Source organism: Tachysurus fulvidraco, chromosome 3 (genome assembly GCF_022655615.1).
Source record: "Tachysurus fulvidraco isolate hzauxx_2018 chromosome 3, HZAU_PFXX_2.0, whole genome shotgun sequence".
In the NCBI taxonomy this organism is placed as follows: domain Eukaryota; kingdom Metazoa; phylum Chordata; class Actinopteri; order Siluriformes; family Bagridae; genus Tachysurus; species Tachysurus fulvidraco.
The window spans coordinates 18,451,300-18,472,725 of record NC_062520.1 but is presented as its reverse complement, the minus strand read 5'-3'; the positions used below and the strand labels follow the sequence as shown (position 1 = coordinate 18,472,725).

The following is a 21,426-nucleotide window of genomic DNA, read 5'->3' as shown; positions in this document are numbered from 1 at the left end:
TTATTTGGTACATTTGCTTTTATCCAAATCGTGTAGGCATCTTTGAAAGAAGCCATCTTTGATCACCTGCTCACAACCAATTCGAAATTTAATTGTTTAGCCCTAAACAAGCTTTTCTGGCATAACCCTGCACTATGGATTATTTTTTTTAGATGATTTTAATGCTTTTTCATCTTTCATTTTTATTATGTTTACAACATGCAAATTTTTTATTTTTTTTTACAACTGGAACCATCTTTATATACATGAAAATGTGTAAATAATTTCTAAGCAATTTCTTTATACTATGCATCAGTTATCAAGTGCACATATTGTGTAAATTGTGACATAAGGCATGTCTGATTTTAGGTCTGTGGTGATAAACTGATTCTGGTCTGATTTTAGGTCTGTGGTGATAAACTGATAAACTAAGAAATTCATTTAATGCGGCTAAATACGGCCTGTTGTTTTCTTTGTCATCTGATTTTTGTTTTGTTTCTATCTAATTCTGAATGAACAGACCGCAGTGCTTTGTGATCCTAAAGTAGGTTAATCGCTTGGTCTACTCGCATATTAAACAATATAACTTCTCTCTTCAAATAACACTGTGCCCTAAAATCATTGCCTTGATCAGCAATTTGACTTGTACGTGTATAGGAGAGTGACTGCATCTCTATGGTTTGAAAAGGCAGGCAGGCAGGCAGGATTATGCCCCATGCTGTCTAAACACTCAAGGTAAGGCACCAGGCACAGACAGTCCTTTCTGATTTATAAGACTAAAACATTAATGGTACATGGAATATTAATAGAACATGAATATGCTGTCGTTGTGTACTCCCAGAAACCAGAATTTTGTTCACTGAACTGCTTGGTCATGTTAAAAAAAAAAAAGTCCTGTCACTTCAATTCCTGTTCTTGAATAGGTGAATGGCTTCTACAGCAACAGCGGTGCATGGAAAACCAGACTGAGAACAGCATTTACTGCACGTCTGTGCTGTATGAGGATGAACTGAGCAAAAATGTGCACTGAGTCTGATGACCGCTTTAACAAACCACTTCGTTATTAGAGCAAAACCATTTCACTCCTCAGCACACACACTAAAATACTTAAGAAAATTGTTCAAATCGTGGCACGTCTTCTGAGACCAAAGGTGCACAACTCCGCTACTGGCGGTCCAATTTACCTTCATAAACTACGCCTAAAATCAAACACTGCATGTTTCTGCATTGCATTTCTCCTCACTGTGAGACTTTTAGCTCAGATTGGGAAACAGATTCATCACCAGTCACAGTATGAGATGATATCAGAAAGAGTAATACAGAAGAAAATCAAATAAGGATGGCATAGGGTATTACTAACAGGGTGTATGGAAGATTTTAATGGAAAACACTATCGGCTGTGCTGACAGTGAAAAGTTATGATGTATGGATTCCCACCTTTATCTGATAATTCTATAGCCATGAGCTTCTGAGGAAGTGTTTATCCAGTAGAAAACCTTTTCAAAATAAATAAATAAATAAATTACTGATATAAATTAGAGTTTTAAAACTTTCTCAACTAGATTTAAATGTCACTTTTGAATAATTCCTCCTCACATTATAGAGAATGAATGTTCAATAGAGGTTTTTTTTTCTTTCTTTTTTTCAATTACAGAACCAATGTATTGGACTTTATGCTACATAATTACATGTATGCTGACCTTTTACTCTCTATGACTCTACCCTTAGAGAGAGATAATTACAGTTCTGCACAACACTTTCCTGTGCTTAATCACTGTTCAATAAAAGTCCACTAGAAAGTGCATGAGATGAATTAGAGGAGGAATGAGGTCATCCACATTCAACCCTACTTTGGTTAAATATAGTTTTTGCAATTTTACATGTACACACTCTAGTATTTGCTGACTCAATGTGGAATATGTCACAGGAAAGGAAACAGAACACAGAGTTCATTTGCATGCTGTCATTAACACCGGCTGCCTCTAGGCTGAAGAACTGGAGCTTACTGCTGAGGCGGTATTAAGTAAAATACACATTTCAGGTAAAAGCTTTTGAGCAAACTCTCATTCTGATGCTGGGAGCTTGACGATGATATCTCTGAATTGTACATGCAATGTTCTTGTTCTTGGTACAGCTTTATATCAATCTGTACAAAAATAGAGAGATGGATGTGAATAGTAGGATTTGTTTATCAAGCCAAATCCAAATTGTATATTTATATTTGTAAATTGTTTGCACAAGAAATGCGGTATCCGTTAAAACTGGGTAAATTCAAGAGCTCCTGAGTTTCTGTAAACTTCCATATAAGAAGACTCAGTAACGTAAACCAAGATTTCACTTGCAGTTACTGTAATGTTATATATGGACTTCACTGAGAAGTTGAATTTACTTTACGTTTTTCAAATCAAAGAAAAAAAATGCATACAAGCAATTTTTTTAGTTTGCTTTGCTTTTTTTTTTTTTTTTTTTTTTTTAAAGAGAGAGGCATAGACAGACACATTGCAGGTGTATTTTAAAACCATTGTACGAGCTTATAAAAATATTAAAGCTGTGCATGACTCAGACATCAAGGTTTAAATAAAGCTTTAAACTACAGCACGAAAAACACACCTTTGTAGTTTCTGTTTACAGGCAGAACCCGTTTCTAAGACTTCTTGCTGCTCTCATGCATTTAATGAAGTGTTACCAATTACCTTCTTCCTGTTGTATGTCTCAGTATGCTGTGCAATTGGAAGTCAATGTACTCTCAGGTCAAGTTCTCCAAGTATTATAAATCCTCGACGTAGGACTAAATATGATTTCTGCTGAAAGTAAATCAAGAAAGAAAAGGTATGTTGCTTGTTATGTTTGATCACCAGTATGATTTTTTGCGCTCTCTCTCTCTCTATATATATATATATACACACACACACACACACACACACACACACACACACACAAAATCAAACAGAGCCAAGATGATACCAGTGATTTAGTAGTTTCTGTATATTATACTGGATATTTCTGTTTGTTGCATAATTCCTTCATTGGACTGTAAAGACATTTTGACTCTCAGCTCAGCATAAACAGCATCGTGAGGACAAACAGCTATCAAAAGAAGTCTATCAAATTAAGTTTAGGAAATTATAGCCATATTAAAATCATTAGTAAAATATGGCACCATCCATACCTAGATGAAGCCATTCATTAAAATAAAAATGTTATACATATACACACATGGACAAAATTGTTGGTACCCTTCGGTCAATGAAAGAAAAACTCACAATGGTCAAAAAACTTTAATCTGACAAAACTAAAATAAAAATTCTATGAAATGTTAACCAATGAAAGTCGGACATTGCTTTTCAACCATGCTTCAACTAAATTATTTAAAAAAAAGAAACTCATAGAACAGGTCAAGACAAAAATGATGGTACACCTAACTAAATATTTTGCAACATTTTGAGGCAATCACTGCAATCAGACGATTCCTGTAACTGTCAGTGAGACTTCTGCACCTCTCAGCAGGTATTTTGGCCCACTCCTCAGGAGCAAACTGCTCCAGCTGTTTCCAGTTTGAAGGGTGTCTTTTCCAGACAGCATGTTTCAGCTCCTTCCAAAAGATGCTCAATAGGATTGAGGTCAGGGCTCATAGAAGGCCACTTTAGAATAGTCCAATGTTTTCCTCTTAGCCATTCTTGGGTGATTTTAGCTGTGTGTTTTGGGTCATTGTCCTGTTGCAAAACCCATGACCTGTGACTGAGACCAAGCTTTCTGACACTGGCCAGCACATTTCTCTCTAGAATCCCTTGATAGTCTTCAGATTTCATTGTACCCTGCACAGATTCAAGACACCCTGAGCCAGATGCAGCAGAGCAGCCCCAGAACATAAAAGAGCCTCCTCCATGTTTCACAGTAGGGAGTGTTCTTTTCTTGATATGCTTTATTTTTCCGTATGTTAACAGAGCTGATGTGCCTTGGCAAAAAAGTTCCATTTTTGTCTCATCTGTCCATAGGACATTCTCCCAGAAGCTTTGTGGCTTGTCAACATGTAGTGTGGCATATTCCAGTTTAGCTTTTTTATGATTTGTTTTCAACAATGGTGTCCTCCTTGGTCATCTCCCATGTAGTCCACTTTGGTTCAAACAACGACGGATGGTGCGATCTGACACTGATGTTCCTTGACCATTCGGATTATCCGTCTCTTTGATTTGTCATCAATTTCCCTCCTGCGGCCACGTCAAGGGAGGTTGGCTACAGTCCCATTGATCTTATATTTCTGAATAATATGTGCAACTGTAGTCACAGGAACATCTAGCTGCTTGGAGATGGTCTTATAGCCTTTACCTTTATCACGCTTGTATATAATTTTCTTTCTAATCTCCTGAGACAACTCTTTCCTTCGCTTCCTCTGGTCCATGTTGAGTGTGGTACACACCATGTCACCAGACAACACAGTGACTACCTGGAGCCCTATATGGAGGCCCACTGACTGATTACAAGATTGTAGACACCTGTGATGCTAATTAGTGGACACACCTTGAATTAACGTCCCTTTGGTCACATTATTTTCAGTCTTTTCTAGGGGTACCATTATTTATGTCTAGGCCTGTTTCATGAGTTTCTTTTTTTTTAAATAATTCCGTTGAAGCATGGTTGAAAAGCAATGTCTGACTTTCATTGGTTAACATTCATAGAATTTTTATTTATTATTACTTTTGTCAGATTAAAGTTTTTTCTGTGACCATTGTGAGTTTTTCTTTCATTGAACGAAGGGTACCAACAATTTTGTCCATGTGTGTGTCTATATATATATATATAGTGTGTGTGTGTGTATGTATATATATATGCGCTTCACAGTGGGGCTTGTGTTCTCACAGTTACAATGAGTTTCTACTGAGTTTTGTGCCAAAAATGAAGCTTTTACAGTATACTCAATCTGAGTCTTATCAGTAATTTTATATCAAATATCTAAAAAAGCATTTACAATGTTTGGCAGTTTTGTTTTTTTAGTATATTTTGTTACAGGTTTAATTCCTCCATTTGACTGTAAAGACATGTTGATTCTTAGCTCAGCTTATAAGAAGGAATTAAAAGGCAGTGACTCAGGCTGGCGGGAGGCTGATGTCTGACCTGAGAAAATAAAGGGTAATGAACAGGTCTCATCATGCAGCAGTATTTCTTTTTTCTCCTCTCTGAGCTCTCAGATGCTCTGAAAAGCCATCCATGAGTTCACTGAGTGTCTGCCTTCATTTTCTCTCAGTGATTCTGCCTCAAAGCTATCAGAGAATAAAGGACTGCAAAAACCCCACTGGGACAAGCCGTGATGACAGAATTTCAGTAATACAGAGAAAGCAAGGTAGAGTTGAAAAGGAATAATCAGAATGCTTGAGGACAGGTTTGTTAGTGTAGCAAATAAAACAATTTCGTGTAATTCTGCTACATGTGAACTTGGACCTGTGTACAGGAATAATCTGATTAGTGGAAATGGGTTGTTTTCCCCTCAGAATGATTACAGCCATTTCAGGACTCAGTGGCCAGGCTGCAGAGTGAGAGGTTTCATGAGCTGGACAACAAATGGACATTGATTTTGCTCATAGAAATCTCAGTGTTTGGTTCATTTCACAGCTTACCAGCATGGTTCCTGGTCTGTAATGCCATTGTGTGGTTAAATGCCTTTCTTTTTGTGGCTGTTACCAAAACAACTTTATCCATCAGACACTCCACTGAATGGAAGGGAGTTGGTTAAAGCCCCTTTTCTCAAAGATGGCACAATACATCATTTGTATTTACTGGTAATGAACAAATCGCACCCCCAGACATGTCTCAATGAAGTCATATTTTTCTCACTTTGAAAGTGGATAGTAACTAATGAAACTTAGTAAGTCTTAGAGCTTTTTTTTTCTGCACAAGATATTACCTTACAGTCCGAGATTTGTTTTTGATGTAAAGTCTTACACAGCACTTTGAAAAGGCTTGAAGCACTCTAATGAACGCATTCACAACATGTCTTTCACTTGACGTGGTCGCTGCTGATGTGTCAACAGGAAAGATGAAAAGAGAGAGCTGTGCAGCGGCTGGGAGAGCTCTGATGCAGACAATGCACTGAATGGTAAGCAATCAAACCCATTCAGTAAGACCGATTCAACACATGTAACAGTTAATGTGCTAAAAGCAAAATACCACAAAATAATGAGCATAATGAGGGAATAATACAGCAGCAAAGTTCAATCAATGTGCTCACAATACATAAACCCTAAAGCTTGCTCAAAGTCGTAAATATATCTGTGAGTGTAGGAGACTGAGTACTTCCTCCATTCTTCTCTTAAATATGATTTAACAGGATATGTAACACAGGCCCTGATTTATTGGCACCTTTTTGTAAAGATGGGTTAAAAAATGTAATAATATACACTCATGTATATCATGATAAATTTTTTTAGAGTTACAAACCGGAAGATAAATGGACCTAATTTGTATTATATTTCATGAATCTACACAAAATGTAGAAAAACTGCTGATGTTGAATTAGTTCTGAGGTAGCCAGTTGCCATCAGAAGTCACGTAATTTGTTGAATGGATTACACATGTAATAAGTGTTACACGAGCTCTGCATATCTGTTCCTGGACGGCCCCAGAGTTGGTTAGAGTGTTTTGCTACACAAAACAGCATCATTGTGACAAAGAGCATACTGTCTCAAAGCAAGTCTAGGAATCCTGGAAACATAGCAAATATCCCAAACTTTGAAAAATCACTATTAAATTTAATTAGTAAAATATGGGAAGAATATGGCAAATTCATGACTCAAAATAAAGGAAGACCATTCATTCAAATGTTTATAAAAGGATAAGGAGGGCATTAGCCTTCACAATACTTTCCCCCCCCAGATGTTCCAGGATTTTCTCTTCAGCTAGCATGACATTTTCTCTTCAGACACATGCATTACATGACATACAGCCTGAATTAAGTCTAAATTATCATAAAGCAAAATTTTGCCCCATATCCCTGTGGTTAAGTGGCATTTGGGAGTAACAAGTGGTGTCCTGTCCCTCTGTGTCACACAAGGCTAACACTGCAGAAGAGAGCCAGAGAATAAGTCATCGATCAGAGCCGGTCCACGGCAGCTTTAGCTCTGACATTTATAGTGGGAGCTTTGTGATTAATCATCAGCTTAACAAGGCCAGGGACTCTCAGTATCCCTAATGTAGTTGCTTGAACACACTCACACCACACACAAACAAGCTGGCCATGAGGGAACTAGAGAGAGGGCAGTGTGACAATGTTTTTTCCCAAATGCAGATTTCTTTGTTTTTCAAATTAGATACACAAGAGCAGCATAGCTGATTAGGATGAGTTTAGAGAAACTGCAAAACTTTTAATTATTGACAACAAGCATCACTGCCTACTTGCTGATCACATAATTATTCACTGAATGCCTTAAGTGTCAATATTCATGCTTGGGATTCAATTCAGGTGAAAACCTGCCACTGGGGATAGACAAAAGATTCCTTGATTCCTTCTGCTCTCAGTTAACATGAGCAAATTCTCTCATTGCAGACGATAATGCATTTTTTGTCTGGCAGAAGTCAAAACAGCAAGAGAAATGCAGATATTTGGATGAAAGGAACATTGTATTGTCTTTAACTGTTACATCCTGGTTCTCTGGCTCAGAGGAGAATGATGTGGCAGAAACATTACTCCCAAGATGTGACACATCTCAAGATAATTCACCCTTTACTAAATCTCCTGTAGCACTCCAAGCACGGCCCAACGATTTGAGGCAAAGCACTTCAGACATGGAATCTTTCCAGATAATCTCCATGTCTACTCATTCAATGACCCATAAACAAAATATCATTCATATCCCCAGTCCAAGCATCTCGGAGCTAAAGCAGAATCAGACGTCAATACGAGGAGCTTCTGCCACTCCTGAGCAGACATCTGTGGAATCACTGACCTGGCGATGTAAAGCATTTGCTCCAATGAATCGTGAAGCAAAACCAGCTGAACCTCTGCATCTCTGCAAATGGCCAGATGCCAAGAGACTGGAATGGTGCCAGAAGAGCTTGGCTGGACTGGCACATCTGGGGGTGTATTCACCCAAAAATCTGCTGCCTGCTTTTAGACACAGGCCAGTGATACAGAGGCCAGTTGTGGGTCATACAGGAGAGCCGGTGCATAACCGACATGTGCAGAAAAGCTTCTTCTGGACAGCAGCATCCAAAAGCCTGCTGAATGAAGATGGCACAAGGCCAGCTACACTAGGAGACCCATGTAACCAAGACGTGTATAGCTATTTGTGGAGTGCAGTGCAAGCAGAAACAGAAGGCTGTGGCAAGAAACTGGAACAAGACAGTGGACACAATTTACACAGAAACAGTGTGAGCTGCTTGTCGGTAAGAAGCTACTTTCTCCTTTATCCTCCCTCCTTTATCACACCAAAAAATAGCATGGCTCTTGCCACAGTATCAGTCAGATGTTTTCCTTTTTTTCTCAGTACAAGCATCAGTTCTAAACACCTTAGTGAGGTGGAAAAACATGTCAAACATTGGCTTTGTAGTAGGGTTCGGCAATGTGGCTAAATTTATCACAGAAATAGAAGCTTTTCACAATGCCCAATCACCACATGCATCACAATATTTAGATGTGCTAACAAAGTGTCAGCAAAACAGTAACACCACACTTTAAAAAAAATGCTTTGGAAATCTCTGGGCTTACAGCTCTAAAAATAAATTAATATGGAGATAAATATAATAGACATTAAATAGATCTTAGTGATGCACTCAGTCACTAATGTGCTGACAAATCTACCGGGTCATTGAGTGTGATTACGGATATCATTATTATATTATAATGTATAAAGTAGCCTTTTGCTCCAAAGAAAAAAGGAGCCATGTGTTATTTCTTATTCATGTTTCCTATTTTTAGACTTTCTGGAGACAATGGTTAATGAACAATTAGCACCAATGGCAACTGTGTGTGTCACAGTAGGAAACAATGCTATTGTTGTGAAGTGCAACTCAGAGTAAGGAAACACAGTGACCTAAGCTTCAGATTCTGTTTCTTGTATGTGAGTAGCTTCAAGAAGACAATGGTCCTTATTATACAGTTGCGTAGAAACAAGATTTGAACTGGAATAACTTACAAACAAAATCTGCACCTGTTTCATTCCAGGGAAGTGTGTCTCAGGTGCTTTTGTCTGTGGTTGCTGTAAATAAAGATATGTGTGGGGATGTGTGATATTTTATTAAAACAACATTTAAAACCATTCCTAGCTAGAAACCTGAATCATTTCTAATCTCAGCAATAGATAGCTATGAGAAGTTTTTTTTAATAGCTGGGGTTTCATTCATTTTAAAACTAAGTAGGTCAGCTGTGTGTGGGTGTGTGTGTTTATTAATGAATAGATAAAATAAGGCTTAATTATAGACGTTATTCAAGATTCAGGTTTCCTTCTTGAATAAACACGAGTCGTTGTTTCTTATAAACAAAAAGTTGACAGAAATGAATTAAGCTCTGAAATGACTAACAAAAGAAATAAATTCTTAGCATGCATATATTGATATTACAAAAACTCAACTGCAGGACTAATGAGAAATAAAGTTACAAGTCTGTAAAGGTCCTAACTTTGCAAAATCACACTCAACACAACATTTTAGGTATGAAGTTCTCATGAATACAGTGACTTTTTGATAATATTTTGATATTTTTATTTATATTACTCTAATGACTACAGACCAAGTGCTTTATTTATTAATGATTCTGATGATATTAATTGAATTGCAGTGCAAATTTACACATCTTCAGCCAGACATGAATCTGATTGTATAAATAGACATATATACTGTATGTATATATTATATGGTATATGTGATATATATTACAAATATAATATGTTGAACAGCATGAGAACTACATGTGCTGTGAGCTTTTCACTGCTACATACACTTCCACACTTGCTTAATATTATGACAGTGGCTCCTGACAAACCTTGTTTAGTCAGACAGACTTGAGTGACAGGCACCAACTTCTTCTGTTTCTGAGAGGTATGCGGTTATTCTGATAGAGTAGGAGGAGATTTTCTGTCTGAAAACAACATAAGAGAAATGAGTGCATGTGGAACAGAAGCATTGTGATGAAGGGCAAGAGATGAGATAGAGGTTACTGAATGACAGATATAAACACGAGGCTGCTGATGCACTTCATCTCTGTGTTTGCATTTCAGGACATGCTGTGCCCGTCAGGATGCCATGGGAACGGCACGTCCACCACCATTTCACATGATATCACTTTATTCCACATTCTCCAAGTACTACAGAGCAAACCAGTACATTTCCCCCAGGTCAGAGGACAGAGACGCCTCAAGACACTTCCTACTCTGAATGCCTGAATGCATCCTTGAGAAGAATGTAATATTTTTCCACATTCTCAACATGTCACTCTGGCAAACAGCAGCCAAACAAGGTCAGAATATATTTTATTCAAAGACATTTCCTCTACAGTGTAAAAGGTCATGGTTTGATGAGACACAATATTTTTAATGAAGCTGTGAGCTGGAACTGATTAAAATTCAGAAGATGCCGACCTGCAACATTCATACAAAAACCAACAGCTACACAAGTCACAGGTGAACGGCGAAAGAAATGAATCGTTAAAAAAGTCCAGAAGGTTGTAAGCACGCACTTTTACAACCAAAGATTATGTAGAAACTTGTAAAGAAATAGAAAATCGCAGTCATGTTTATAATATGCAAAATAGAAATGTTAGAAACAAATCAGGGATTTAAATGAGAAATTAATTCCAGTCATTGGAACAGTAATTCAACAAGTTATATCACCAATTCTCAGGACTTTTTTTCTGTTAGATGAATCACACATGGAACAATATGTCCTTTTTTGTTATTTTATAAGACACATAACATGTACTGTACAAACTTGAGAAAATAAACAGTAAGAAAAATCTGAGAAACTATACTGTATGTGCATTTTCACTCTTCAGGTCTTATTTATTCATTGGACTTTAATACTGTCTACAAGCACTGCAGTAACTTTAGTCCACATTCATTAGTTTAGTAGATCCTGATTAACACTGTAAGTGCTTATGTAAATAGTCATGTAGAGGATATTTTAAATCATCTTCTTCTAGTTTTCAGTTGACATTTCTGTAGTTTTAAAGTGCTGGAATTCTGATAGAAAAATAGACCATCATTTAGAGAAACAGCCAAAAGGATCCATGAAAGTGGGAAAGCTTGAAATGTTATTGCTCTTCCATGAACTGGTCACATGAGCAAGTAGCGGGTGACTGGAACCGGCAATGCAACTGGATGCTAATCTACCGGTGGCTACTGTAGTGGTCACTATTTGACAGCTCAGATATTCTACTACAATTCAATTCTGCTGCTTCCACCTTGTATTTTAGATTAGATTGATAAAGATTTAAACATCTGGTCATTTAATTAACTGTAGCTGAGGTATCTCGGTTTGATTTTCATGTTACAGGTGTCATCTATGGCATCTCTCCAGACATAACAGAACTAGTACATGCCAATTACTGAAATTTGAAAGAAAGAAAAAAAAGAGAAACAACAATAAGAGTTTAAAAATAACACAGGCCTGAGAGAAAGAGAATCATCTTTCAGCATAATGGTCTTACCTAAATGACTGGTTCAAGTATTGTTATGTGTTAAGTGATGTACACTCATCGGCTACTTTAATAGTAGCAAATATACACCTGCTCTTTCATTCAATTATCCAGCCTGCCATCATTAGAATGGGGGAAATGTGATCCAGGTTACCTGATCCTGGGATTTTCACACAAGAGAATATAAAAAAATCATTCAGTTCTGGAGTTGGAAACTTGCTGATGAAAGAGGACCAGTTCATGGTTTGATGTATGGTGTTTTCTGAAATGCTTTTCTTCTCAGCTTTGTTGTAAAGAGTGCTTATTTCAGTTACCAGAGCCTTCCTGTCAGCTCAAACCAGTCTGGCTATTCTTCTCTCAACTGCTTTTATTCTCCTAATTTTTGAACTTTTTATTTGTTGATGTTGCTTTTTTCAATCATTCTTTGCAACAATTGAAACTGTTGTGTGTGGATATCCCAGGGTCAGGATCCTAAATCACCCTGCCACTGTGATGTCTGAACTGAATCAACTGTTTCCAAAATTCTCAAACATGCCCCTCTGGCACAAACACTGAGATTACGTTTTCCCCAATCTGATGTTTAATGTGAACATTGACTCAAGCTCTTGACCTGTATCTGCATTTATGCAAAACTTTGATTTAGTATATTTTCCAGGAAGGCTTCTAAAAGAGCAGTGGTGATTGTCTACACAACTGATCCATTCTTCACACAGCAGAATGAAGGAGAGGAGGATGCACAGCAGGCCAGGATGTGCTCATACCAGGCTCCATAAGACTTCAACACGGACTTATGTTGCGACTGTATCAGCAGAATCTGGGGTTCATAACCTGTGTTTTGATGCCATGTCATGAGATTCCTTGAATTTACTAATTAAAGTGCACTTAAACAGATTTGGGCATGGGCAACTTCTAACTTTAACTGAAAGAATTAAATGTTATGTCACATATATATTGACAAACATTATAGCACAATGTATTATACATATGATACAGTGTGAAAAATAAGAAGAAAATACACACATCAACAGCAATAAGTTCATATCTTCTTAAATCTCATAAGTAGCAAATTCTGGTCATCTTACACAGGTGCAGTCTCTCCAGCTACACACAGTGACTCCTGGGTTGAACTGAGTTCCAGTTGTCATGGCTCACTATCAAACAACACAAACCAGAAGGGGAATGGGTGTGGTAGTAAGGGGGTACCTTGTGCAAACAGCAGTACATATATATAAGTTGTTGGGGAGTGTGATCCAAAACACCACCACTGAGGATATGACTTGCACGGGTAGTGTGCACCATGACTATGACGACTGCACGGTAAAGAGTGTGGATGTCCAATGCGTCTGCCACACTGCTGACTCAAGGTCATGTGACTTCGTCGAAGGCGATGTGATTCTGTGAGAGACAGATGAGATAGCACTTTAGAATACATTTGGCATCCATGTAGAATGAACAAATGCTAGTGTTTCTTTAGTGTCTTGATCCAGAAATAACTACAATTATCCCTCATGCACATACAGACAGTGTAATATGTTAGAATCAAAACTTCTGGCAGTCTGGGATGTGATTAGTCTTCGATCTTCAGGCAGCTGTGTGGAGCTGGTTTGCTGGTAAATAGAGGGGAGTGGGATTTGTTTTGAGCAGCCATTCTTGATTTGTGCCACCTAGAAACTGATGCGGTGTTAATTAGAAGCACACCATAAAGCCAGGGATGCAGCCATGCAGTGCAGCCACTAGTGGCCTTGTGCTACCTTAATAATGTTGTTCAGCTGCCATATAACCCCTGTCTGCAGGCCAAATCTGAAAGCAAATGAGTCTGTATGAGAGGAACAAATTTTGTGGTGAAGGAGAACTGTCAGCCATCAGGATAAACAAATTTCAATAAGGAAGCACAGCTTGTTTGTATTCTGCACTTACTGTACATGTACTATACAGAATTAGACCACGGCTCTAAAAGTCCTAACCATAGGTAGACACAGGAGAATTGGCATTTCTACTGGATGTTGATATATCCTACACATTCTGCACTGTTCTGCCTGTGCAAAGCACACACTTTTGCATGAAGAAATGCCCCAAATCTACATGTATGGTGAACAACTTCCCTATAAAAAGCCAAGTTAGCCAATTTCATTTGAGCTGTGCAGTATTAGTTGATCAGACACTCAACACTCACCCCCACTGCAAAGCTGTGTGTGCTGAAACATTGAGGCAAAGTATGAACTTTTCGAAGACTTTTTAACTTTCATCTTTATCACTTGTCTGCAGTAATTGCTAAACTATGCGCATATGACAATATTTCCATGCTATTACACTTTCTATGCATAGATATAAAAACAGTTAGTTCAGTTTTCTATGGACAGAACTTTGCATATCTATGCAGCTGGACGTGGACAGCTGAATGTTATCACAATCAATCTTGACACACAATCATTAAAAAAAAAAAAAAAAAAACTAGTTACAGTTTTTTCACTTTAAAAAAACACAATGTAAGTATGATTCACTCCCAGAGGTACAGATACTTATCCTACAGAGTGGATAAATCTAATCCGGTCATCAGTGATATTTGTTTGGAGTCAAAATGCTTCTGCAAACCAGAGCAATACAACAGCATGCTACTGTACATTCAGTCTGCTAACTCTCCTTCATGAGAAAACATTTCCTCTCTGTTATAGGTTGTGACAGCAGCCTGAGCTAAGGGATGTTTTTGTCAACAACCGAGCGGAATAGGGTATATCGCTGTCCTCTCTCATATGCTATTCATTTATATGTGCTTTGTCACCAAAGACAAATATCACTGATAAGCGTCTCTTGAGCCTGAAAAGAACCTTGGGGAAAAAAAAGTCATGGGATTTTTTTTGGCCTCAGTATCATTTTCATGTTACACAATTCACCCCATGCATCTCAACAAAAAAACAAAGCTACAAATTATTAAAATAATAATAATAATAATAATAATAAAAAACAAACAAACAAACAAACAAACAGCAATCTGGGATTAAAACAGCGAGTTGTTGGCTTGCACATGTTCTTCCTGTAACGATTGTAAATTTTGCTTAAAGGTCCACACTTATGGTGTAATTAGCCTGTAACTGGGACTTCAGTGGTAAGACTGCAGTATGTGGCTTAATTGATGGTTAAACACTTGGGCTAAATCAGTACATAGATCAGCAGCCGAGGACAGCTGTGCCTGGGGAGTTAAATTCAGACTAAGCTATATGGAGAACTGGATATTTTGAAATGTATTATATCAACTTCTGCTTGGCCCTGGCAGGGTGAATCATAGGGTCTAATAAAGTTACACTGGAAACAAAGAATTATTACCAGCTCTGCCCATTAAGAGATGATAAATTCTTTTGTTCACATGGCAAAAAAAAAAATCTATCAACATCTATTAGCTGATTCTGACACAAATGATGCTCTCAAAAGTATTGGACCAATTGATTCAGGTTTGTAGCTACACTAATGTGAAAGAACAGCGATGTTCTAATCCAAGGTCAAGGCAGACAATACAATGCCATCTGTCTGCATCAACTTAAAGGAGTTACAGTGAAAAACACTCTATATAGGAAAGGATGAATCAGCTAGCCGGGCCAAACGCTCTGGATACAGGCTGAGTATAAACAGATCATTATTTTTGTTCCATGCTTAATGCATGTGGTCAGGTTTAAACAAGGATTTTATAATAATGAGCTGTATTCCAGAGGCTTGGCATGCGGCACTCACACAGGTGTTCCTACGTTTATTATTGCCTTGTGCTCTGCAGGTGGTTGAAGTGGTTTCTTTTGCCTGCGATCCATTCAAAGAAGCTTAGGAGGCGTGTTTTCAGAGAGCGGGGTGTCAGCGCCTCCTCTTCCGCTCTTAGCTCAGCCATCTGAGGGACGGCCGTATGCGCAACACACACAAACACATACACACAGAGACGACCAGCGCACAAGGCGGATATTGAGATTATCTTAAATATCTCGATTGTCCGATGTTTCATATTCAACGGTGTGACACTGTGACTATTTTTTGAGGGCCAAACATTCATGTCCTCCATAAATGAGAGCACTTGTGTGAGTGAATGTAGGTAGAGTAGGTAAATGCAGCCGTTTTGTACCTGCGAGGCGATGTATTTTTCAAGGGGACTCTCCACCCTGGGCGAGCCCATCATGTCCTCCTGCTGGGGGTCTTCACTTAACATCTGGCTTCCTTTGAAATTATGGACCACACACACAACCTGAAACAGTGTAAACCAGCCATGTGTCACTTGTATTTTTTTCTAAAATACCTATATTTGGTAAGGAAGTGGCAGCATATAATTTAGAACTAAAGGAAGTAGGGAGGGCAGAGCCTTCTGTGGAAGAACAAGTGAACATTCTCTTAAAGTGAATCGGTGCAAAGCAAAGGCTGTACCTCTTACCAGATAGAAGACGAGACAGAGGAAGTGCACACACACTGTGAATCTAAATTCATACAAATCATAGACAGACAGAATTTCTGGTGATTTCACTCCAAAAATAAGGCTGAAATTTGGGCCATTTTTAGCTACCTTGTCAAATCCTTACATTCCAGTGGTTCTGTATAGACGTACCCCAAGCACGCTACAGCCTAACACAAATTATATCTAATTGGGAATGCTGGAATGTGAAGCACTATTCAATCAGCGTGATGTGGAAGTATTGTTATACTTGTAGTCTTTGCCTTTATGAGAGCGCTGTCTCAAATTGACATTATGAGCAAGTTAATAAAGTGGAGCTTGTCTGTGTTTCATAAGAGATGTTTTACTATTCCTCTATTCATTTTACTAACAGACAGCTGCCCTGCAGTCCTAAAAGAAATTCATGAATATTGGAGGATGCGCTGTATTAGTTCACCCGCCTATGTCTCACTCCCTCACTCGCTCCCTCCCTCGCTCCCTCCCTCACTCCCTCCCTCCCTCACTCATTCACTCACTCCCTCCCTCCCTCACTCCCTCCCTCACTCATTCACTCACTCCCTCCCTCACTCACTCCCTCCCTCCCTCACTCACTCACAACCTCACTCATTCACTCACTCCCTCCCTCCCTTATTTCACTCACTCGCTCCCTCCCTCGCTCCCTTGCTCCCTCCCTCACTCCCTCCATCCCTCACTCACTCCCAGCTTAATTTCTCACTCTATTTTCACTCTGAGCTTTGGATGATGATTAATTCCAGGCTTACAAGCAACAGTGCATTATATGAATTGTGTGCATTATAACAAAGCAAAGTGGGTGACGTTTATGGTTATTGGCTTACTCAGCCATATTTATACATCACCCATGCAAATTCCTGTAGCAGATTACACATTAATCCAAAACAGATCTACAGTTACTACAACAGTGTGTCTTCATGTGTAAATGAGAACATAATGAATAGACCTGCAGCTGGTGCAGTGAAATTAAAAGTATAGCAGAGGTGCCAACATTACTAACATAGAAATCCTGAAGGAAATAAGGCGGAGAAAAAAAACAAAACCCTGAATTTTACCACATAAACACTAGCATACATGACTTTATGCTAGCACCAACTGTGATAAAACATGTATTAGCAGAATTGATGTTTGTATATTGGTAAATATATTTACAAGGAAAAATAAGGAACATCCATATAAAAATATTAGTTCAATGGCAATGCACGGTACACTGAATAGCTTGACTGTTAATGCAAAAATGCACAAAATACAATACACACAGTCCACCCTTTGTAAAATTCGTTACTACAATTAAATCAGATGTTTTTGTTGCTGTTGCTTTGCACACATCAACAGCATGCTGATTTTGCAGAGAATGCAGGAGTCATGCTAGCTAGTTAATTAAACAGAAAGAAAGGACCAAGCCTCATGCATTCACAGGTCAGAATTTGCATAGATAAAGTCAGACAGAAGTGAAAGTAACCAGAAACAAATGCATGTCTTTCACGTCTTGTGTTCTTTCCCTTTCAGTTAAATGTCCTCTCAGCTGGGTGGATTTTAATCATGTTTGGTCTGAACTATGCTTTAGCTGTGTTCCTTATTGCCATAGCACAGTGGTCAAAAATCATAAAGGTATAACGCAGAGCTACCCCAGTTTCACACTGCATTTTAGGGACAACAGTAACAATGTTAACCTCTATAACATAAATGATCAGAGGTTACTGAAGATCCTTGAAGTAGCATCTAATTTTTGCAGACTAATTGATGATGCCTTAGAATAAGAGATCTTTATTTTTGTGTAGTTTATGTAACTGTCACTGCGATGCCACCAAAAGAAAAGCACTCCTACTCTCTGATCAGTTCTGACACAATCTGACCTCTGATAAACTAATTACTGTCAATCAAATGAATAGAGGATTTCTGAGTTTGGCAAGCCTTTAAAATAGGCTTTGGACAATTTCACAGATTCCATCTCTTATGAAAATTGGTGAAAATCACTAGCACAATGAAAGGCATGTGCGAGCGATTTATATAATCTCCGCTCCAAATGATACCATCTTGAGTTCTTGAGTTCCCTAAAGGCCCTGCAATAAATTGATGGGTGCCAGGGTGACTAAGCAGCTCCTCCACACTGTCACTGTGTATCTCTACGATCTCTTGGCTCTCTTTCTTCTTTACAGTCTGTTCAGTTAAGCTCGGTATTTCACTGGTGCAAGTCTCTTCATCCCTCAACATGCAGATTTACTCGCACAAACCTGTGCAGTTTAATCAATCATATACGCAGTATATCAGCACACACTGATGTGCAACTCTGATGAAGCAAAACATGACATTAGAAGAAGGTAATGAGACAGAAGCAGTGCAAAGACACCTGGAAATGATTTCTGACATGATATTGAGCACAATATATACTGTAGGATCACTAACAAACTACCAGCAAAACATTAATGTTTAACATGATCATTTTATCTAATTTCTAAAATAAATAAAATTTATATTTTACAATTTTAAAGACTCAGAGCATACTAAATCAGCTATGTTCAGTGTTCAACTTAATTAAGTGTTTAAAAGTGGCATGATATTGATATTATATTGTGATACTGCCCAGCCTGACATGTCATTATCCCATTATCTTGCATTAGTGCCTTTACATAAAACATCAAAAAAAAAAAAAGTTTGGATAAATCTGCATGCCTGATGTAATGTGGCCAAATTATTAAGTGGGAATATGTTATGAATCTCTGAAATGGAGAAGCTGACTGTTTCTAGAACAGTGATAATCTGCCCAAATCAATGTCTTATATGAATTCTCCTGTTCTCCTGCACATGTAGAACCTTCAGCCAGAGTGTCCAGTCTTATCTGGGAAGGATTTATGTGGTTGCAGGTTTTCATTCCAACCATGCAGAAGCCATACCTCAATGTCCGTAGAAAGACCAAATCATGTGATTAGAATGAAAATCTGCATCCACACCAGCCCTCCTCCTGGATATTATCAGATACGACTGGACACCACTCACCCACAGCAACAGCCTCATGAACGGAGTCCATATACATCCCACACAGTGGTGTATGAGGCTTGTAAAAAAGTTCTGAAATCCTGTAAGCGCTACGTAGGCTAAATGTGGATTGGTCATCACCTCACATTTGCATCTATGCTCCAAAGTCGTCACATACTGACTGGTCCTATAGTGAAGATTAAATGCAACATTCATCCTGGCCAAACATACATCTATTTAATAAGGCTGACAATGAAATATCTATATACAGACAGATGTATATACTAAACAGGCTAAAGGTTTAACCAGAGTGCATGGTTATAAGAGTGTACATACCAGGCACAGGCTTAGAAAAGTCACCAATTCTTCAGCTCAGTCATAAATAGTAAGTAATGGATACAGTGTTCACAGCGAGGGTTAACTTAGTTCCCTGCTGCTCAGAGCACAAGTGACATACACAGAGAGAACACAGTAGAAGCTGTTCTTGCATTCATCACCCACAGTAACAAGCTATGAGAGCTTGGAAAGATCTCTAACAAGCTGGATTTCACCTCAACAATAACACATCTACATCCTGATGCTGGAAGTTGAGAAAAATAATCCATCTTCCTGTGTCTGCTACATCCAAAATTCATTCAATTCAATTTTATTTGTATAGGATTTTAACCATGGACATTGTCCCACTGCCGCTGTAAATAAATAAATAAATAGATAGATAGATAGATAGATAGATAGATAGATAGATAGATAGATAGATAGATAGATAGATAGATAGATAGATAGATAGATAGATAGATAGATAGATAGATAGATAAAAATTCAGGGCATACATTTTAAATGTGTAAACAGGAGTGTGGATTGTTTGACTAGCGAGAGCTGCTTGGACACAGGAACAGTGGATGAAACAGCTTGACTTTCTATTAGCCAGAATGACACATTCATCCAGTGTGTTTACTGAGTGTGCTGCATTTGTTGTGTGTGAATGTTCCTACATACTATATATAACCAAGTATAAAAATTATAGTATTACTGTACAGGAAATCCACTGGCACATACTGCAATAGAAACGGAGAAAATACTGAGGATTTCACACACAGCAGTCCAAAGATGTACAGTTTTTGCATGTTTTTAAACAGTGGGAGAAAACTGGACAACCCTGAGGAAACCCAGACAAACAGAGAGGGAATGTGCAGAAGTGCACTTTTTCCCCAATCTCAGGATTATTCTGGGGCTCCTGGAGCTGTACCGTGGCAACGTTCCGTTTTAATTTCAAATATTTTTGGATACATATTTGATCGTCGAGTAATGTCCCTGGTTGTCACTCCCCACTAACATGTTGGACCTGCTCATTGATTGGTAGTGCTATTCTAACACAAACTTCCTGTTGAATGAATGAATTACAGGGTGAGATGTTTAGCAGAACAGAGAGACAGTGATGAAATAACAGCAGATTCTATTTTGAGCTATTTGGCTGATTTATTTTTAAACAGCTGGCATATCATTTCTCTTCAAGCACAGAAGAGTGCTTGAAGCTCATCAGTGAATGGAAAAGCACCACTACTGACGGATTTAAAAAGTGACATTAAGAAAGAAAAAAATTATTGTGATTTTAAAACCTTTTAAATAGGCCATTTTAAAACAAATACAAAATAAAAATTTTGGAAAGAAAAACTAAAATCCTGGAACCATATTTCATAATCATGAGTTGAACTAATCATTGATTTCCTGCATTTATTTATGTTAGTATTTAGGATGATTATTTATTCATAACAGTTATTTGGAATTTCATGAAAGTCAGACTGGTGACTGACACTTTCCTAATGACTTTCCACTTACAATCAAGCTCACTAGGACGGCGTACAGCAAAAAAACATGAGACAAATGTAGCACAGCTCTTTACCAGAAAGGTGGCAATGGCCACTCCGATGATAAAGCCAGCGATTACATCAGACCAGTGGTTGCGGTATTCTGCCACCCTGTTGATCCCGGTCAGAAAGGCCAGGCACATCAGCCCCAGAGACATGACTGGCTTAGCCAACCTAGTCCCATTGGCTTTCACCGAGCAAGTGATGTACATCTGCAAAGAGAGGAAAGGAGGATCCAGGTTCACATCAGCTCAACTCTTCATCTCAAGTGGATTATCAATCGCTGCGTAAACATGGATTAGTTCAGCTTTAGTACCTTGACAGAGGAAACACTGTGTTGTATCAGTCAGAGGAAAAATATCACGACTGGGAGCTACAAACCTACAAGCCGTGTTTTGCTGACTGCTGACAACACGCATTAGAAAATTTGTAATCCTGCCAGGCCTGTAAATGCCAGATGATCTATGTGAAATATTATGAAAGTGTTGTGGTTGTGTATGCATGATAAGAAATACAAAATAAGAGTGATTTTTGTTCATGTAAAAGATAAAGAC

At 38.2% G+C, this 21,426-nt stretch overlaps 2 protein-coding genes across 5 annotated transcripts in view; one reads left to right on the top strand and one right to left on the bottom strand.

The window, feature by feature from the left end:
- Positions 1-75: 75 nt before the first annotated feature.
- LOC113644146 lies at positions 76-12,488 on the top strand. Its single transcript, XM_047811257.1, has 5 exons — positions 76-2,808; positions 6,006-6,070; positions 7,517-8,355; positions 10,185-10,423; positions 12,255-12,488. Exons 1-4 carry the CDS (start codon positions 2,774-2,776, stop codon positions 10,347-10,349), a joined length of 1,104 nt encoding a protein of 367 aa, XP_047667213.1. The 5' UTR covers positions 76-2,773; the 3' UTR covers positions 10,350-10,423; positions 12,255-12,488.
- plppr5b (phospholipid phosphatase related 5b) overlaps positions 10,420-21,426 on the bottom strand; it is a 50,821-nt gene continuing 39,814 nt past the window's right edge. For 2 of the 4 annotated variants that reach the window (XM_027148737.2, XM_027148738.2), the window contains 4 exons: positions 20,908-21,084; positions 15,699-15,818; positions 15,337-15,470; positions 10,420-12,994 (listed from right to left, as the gene is read on the bottom strand). In XM_027148737.2, coding sequence (XP_027004538.2) covers positions 15,342-15,470; positions 15,699-15,818; positions 20,908-21,084 — 426 coding nt within the window. In that variant the 3' untranslated portion in view covers positions 10,420-12,994; positions 15,337-15,341. Of the gene's footprint in view, positions 12,995-13,350; positions 13,400-15,336; positions 15,471-15,698; positions 15,819-20,907; positions 21,085-21,426 lie in introns of all 4 variants that reach the window. The other 2 variants (XM_027148740.2, XM_027148741.2) reach the window with 2 other exon arrangements.

What these genes read in the sequence shown, in the direction of transcription:
- LOC113644146 (XM_047811257.1), top strand. Translation starts at nt 2,774, where the DNA reads ATGATTTCTGCTGAAAGTAAATCAAGAAAGAAAAG. An exon ending in TGCAGACAATGCACTGAATG is followed by an intron (nt 6,071 to 7,516) that starts GTAAGCAATCAA and finishes CTCTCATTGCAG; the next exon opens with ACGATAATGCATTTTTTGTC. An exon ending in ACAGTGTGAGCTGCTTGTCG is followed by an intron (nt 8,356 to 10,184) that starts GTAAGAAGCTAC and finishes TTTGCATTTCAG; the next exon opens with GACATGCTGTGCCCGTCAGG.